The sequence below is a fragment of the Mus caroli genome, chromosome 11 (genome assembly GCF_900094665.2).
Source record: "Mus caroli chromosome 11, CAROLI_EIJ_v1.1, whole genome shotgun sequence".
NCBI classification, from domain to species: Eukaryota; Metazoa; Chordata; class Mammalia; order Rodentia; family Muridae; genus Mus; species Mus caroli.
The window spans coordinates 52,992,921-52,996,769 of NC_034580.1; the positions used below are offsets into that span (position 1 = coordinate 52,992,921).

The window sequence follows — 3,849 nt, forward strand, 5'->3', positions numbered from 1 at the left end:
CAGACACTCCAGAAGAGGGCGCCAGATCTCGTTACGGATGGTTGTGAGCCACCATGTGGTTGCTGGGATTTGAACTCTGGACCTTCAGAAGAGCAGTCGGGTGCTCTTACCCACTGAGCCATCTCACCAGCCCAGGAATTATTTCTTTTTGTTTGTTTGTTTGTAGACAGGGTTTATCTGTGTAGCCTTGGCTGTCCTTGAACTTGGGAGTCCACCTGTCTCTGCCTCCCAAGTGCTGGGATCAAAGGTTCAGGACATCACTGCCCAGCTAGAATTAAGTATTTCAAATGGGATTTAACTTAACAATTCTTTTAGAGGGAACTGGAAGAAGCTTCTCTTGTGAGGAAAGAAATCTGCACTGTCTCAAAAAGTGATCTGGGAGCACATTTACTTCCAGGAATGTTTAATAAATTCAGCGTCCTGCTTAGCCAATCAGTGCTACAGAGTTCAGGCTTGCCATGTCCCCGAGTCATAGCACATCTAACTACCTCTTACAACTCTGAAGTATACACATGGCCTCCACAAGGAATAGCAAGAATTGCTGCCTGACAAGCCATGGACTTCACGGCCCAGGGTGCAGGAGAAAACTGAAGCCCTGTATCAGGGGCTCCGGCCACAGCTCAGTTGGCAGAGCACCTGCTTACCACGCACCATGGCTTCAATCCCCAGGACCGTGTAAACCACATCTAGCGGCTCGCATCTGTAACTTCACCACGTGGAAGGTGAATGTAAAAGGGTCAAAAGTTCAAGATAAAGGGGAATTCAAAGCCAGACTAAGTTAGAGACCTGTCCCCAAAAGTGTCTCCTTTGACAGCCCCGCTGAGCCCCTTCTTGGTGCACTTGCTAACAGGGGCCTGAACTGGAAGGCAGAGATGTGTATGAGGACAGACAGCTTCTAGCCTGACTGTGACACACCACTTCTCTGGACAAAGCTAGGAACCAGTTCTTACATCTCTATCCATGGATGTGGACAGTAGCAGCTGCTTGCCATCTTCAGTCTTCAGAGAACACAGATTGAAGACAATTCTGGAATGATTGTGCCCTTCTGCTGAGGTGCTGAAGAGCGTGTACTTCCGCCTCCATGACTGGGTGAGGTCCCATAGCAGCAGCTCACCTCTGAAACAACAGAGCACAGCTCTTACCAGCTAGTCAGGCTGCAGCAGAAGAAGGTGCTGAATGCTCCCCCGGAAACCTAAAAGTCCAAAAGGTTAGCAGGGTCAAGAGAGAAACTAAATCCTCCTCTTAGCACCAGAGGCTCATAGACAGAAAGCAGAATGCCACATCACTCTCACGTGGAGACCAGAATCTGCCACAGGGATCTAACAGTGGGCCTATCAGTTTCTGACAGAATTTACAATCACCTTAAACTGTTGGTCTCAACTGCTGGGCTGGTCCTGCCTTGGGCCTGCAGCATGCCCCCTTCCTTGATAGACACACTCTGTGCCTCAATAGGAATTTTTTTTTTTTTTTGGCCAGGTGGTGGTGGCATATGCCTTTAATCCCAGCTAATCCCAGAACTGGGGAAGAAGAGGCAAGTGGATCTCTGTGAATTGAGGCCAGCCTGGACTACAGAGCAAGTTCCAGGGATACAAAGAAAACCTGTCCTGAAAAACCAACCACCACCACTACACCCAGAAAAATGTATGTGAGCTAAGCATGGAGGTGTGAACTAAGCTCTTGGGAAGGCTGAGGCAGAAGGATTATACTTTCAAGCAGAACTCTACTACCAAGTGAGAGCCCCCTCCTGCAAATTAAACCACATGTGGTGGTGCACACCCTTGATGACAGCACTTGGAAGGCAGATGCAGGTGGATTTCTGTGAGTCTGAGACCATCCTGATCTATATAGTTCCAGGATAACCACAACTATATAGTGATGTACTTTTCCAACAAACACACACATAAACAAAGGGGCTGGTGGTGTGGCTTGGTGGGTAAAGCATTTGCCTCCAAGCCTAAGCTGAGTCCTATCTCTGGAATCCACATGACAGAAATAGAGAACCAACCCCCTCAGCTTCACACACATGCCATGGTATACATGTGCAAACAAATACAATAAACAAACAAACAAAATAAATAAGTCTTTCAAAAAAGATTTTTAAAAATTGTATTGGCATGCTCTGCCTCTACATATGTCTATGTGAGGATGCTGTATCCCCTGGAACTGGAATTACTGACAGTTACAAACTTCTATGTGGTTGCTGGGATTGAACCTCGGTCCTTTGGAAGAGCAGCCAGTGCTCTTAACTGCTGAGCCATTTCTCCAGCCTCATCTTTGAAAAATTTTAAAACAAAGCAAAGAAACTGCAACACACGCCACTTTTACTTTTTGTTTATAGGAAGGGAAAGGCTGTGCTTCCTCTGGAAGGGAGCAGAGGGAAGGAGACTTGTGTGCTTGTATTCCTGAGACTTCACTGTACAGGGCACCTTTTGAATTTTTTTTTCTTTTTTGTTTTTTTTTTGAGAGAGGGTTTCTCTGTGTAGCCCTGGCTATCATGGAACTCACTCTGTAGACCAGGCTGGCCTCGAACTCAGAAATCTGCCTGCCTCTGCTTCCCAAGTGCTGGGATTAAAGGCATGTGCCACCACCGCCCGGCTGAAAAATGCTGATCTTCTAGAGGACTGGGGTTCAGTTCTCAGTACCCACATAACCAGTGCTTCATAACCACCTATAACTCCAGTACCAGGGGATTTGACCCAGTCACAAAGACAAACATGCAATTCAGGAAAAACACCAATGGACATAAAACTAAATTTAAAATAGTTTTTTTGAGATGAGAGTCTTGGGATATATACCAGGCTGGCTTGGAACTCACTATGTTGCCCAGGCTAGCCTCAAGATCCTCCTGCCTCAGCCTCTGGAGGACTGGTTATTTTAGGCACGAGCTACCATATCCATGAACTATCTTTCAAATACATTTCTCTTCATATTTAGCTTTAATTTATAAAACTCACCCAAAATTTGCAAAGTTCAAGATTTATCTTTTTTGAGGTAGAAGTGGTCAGGAAGGGATGTGGCTAACACCCTGGGCAATTTGTATGTGTTTTTCTGTATCGTCTTATTTAAAAAACAGGGAACTGGCCCGTGAAATTCTCAATGTCTCTGGCAACCAGGGCAGCTTGACATTGTGGTATACATATTTAGTCTTTGCTCTTTTCTGGCATGTCTCTGCAGCAGTATCTTTTTGCATGTTAAGCTGGTAGGTGCAGTCTCTAGGTAGTTTCAAAATGTGGGCTAGTCACTCAGCCGACCCAGGCAGGAAGGGGTGTGACTTAGGGTCCCAGTTCTTAGAGAAAGGGGAGTGGTCAAGATGAGCTGGTCACCGATGGCCACAGATGTCATCAATCACATGTCTGTAATGATGATCTCATAAAACCTAAAGAGGGGACAGTGCATCTCAACTGTACCCTTGAATGCCCTTGTTTATAGGTGAGGCTTATGAGTGGCTCATGCCAGTGAACTGGACCAGAGGATGAGGTTGTAGAAATCTTGGTTTACAGAGCAGCTCAAGTTAAACCACCTTAGATTTTCAACAAGCATGTGTAAGGGTGGTAGTGGGGGAGGGGGCTTTGCATAGCCTATAAAGATGCCTGAGGAGTCATTCTTGTTAGTAAACAGCACAGGCCTCGTGAATTTTCCCATCTATCATTTATCATGGTAAGATGGCTGGGCAAAGTGAGGCGCTTGAGAGGCTGAGGCAGGAGGATCCTGAGTTCTAGGCCCATCTGTGCCATAACTGAGGCTCTGTCTGAAAGGGAGAAAGAAAGAAAGAAAGAAAGAAAGAAAGAAAGAAAGAAAGAAAGAAAGAAAGAAAGGAAGGAAGGAAGGAAGGAAGGAAGGAAGGAAGGA

General features: G+C 46.0%; 1 protein-coding gene across 12 annotated transcripts in view; it reads right to left on the reverse strand.

Moving 5' to 3' along the window:
- The window catches only part of Gemin5 (gem nuclear organelle associated protein 5), a 50,617-nt gene that overhangs the window by 37,635 nt on the left and 9,133 nt on the right, over positions 1-3,849 (reverse strand). For all 12 annotated transcript variants that reach the window (XM_029483778.1, XM_029483777.1, XM_029483781.1 and 9 more), the window contains one exon: positions 951-1,116. In XM_029483778.1, coding sequence (XP_029339638.1) covers positions 951-1,116 — 166 coding nt within the window. The remainder of the gene's footprint in view (positions 1-950; positions 1,117-3,849) is intronic.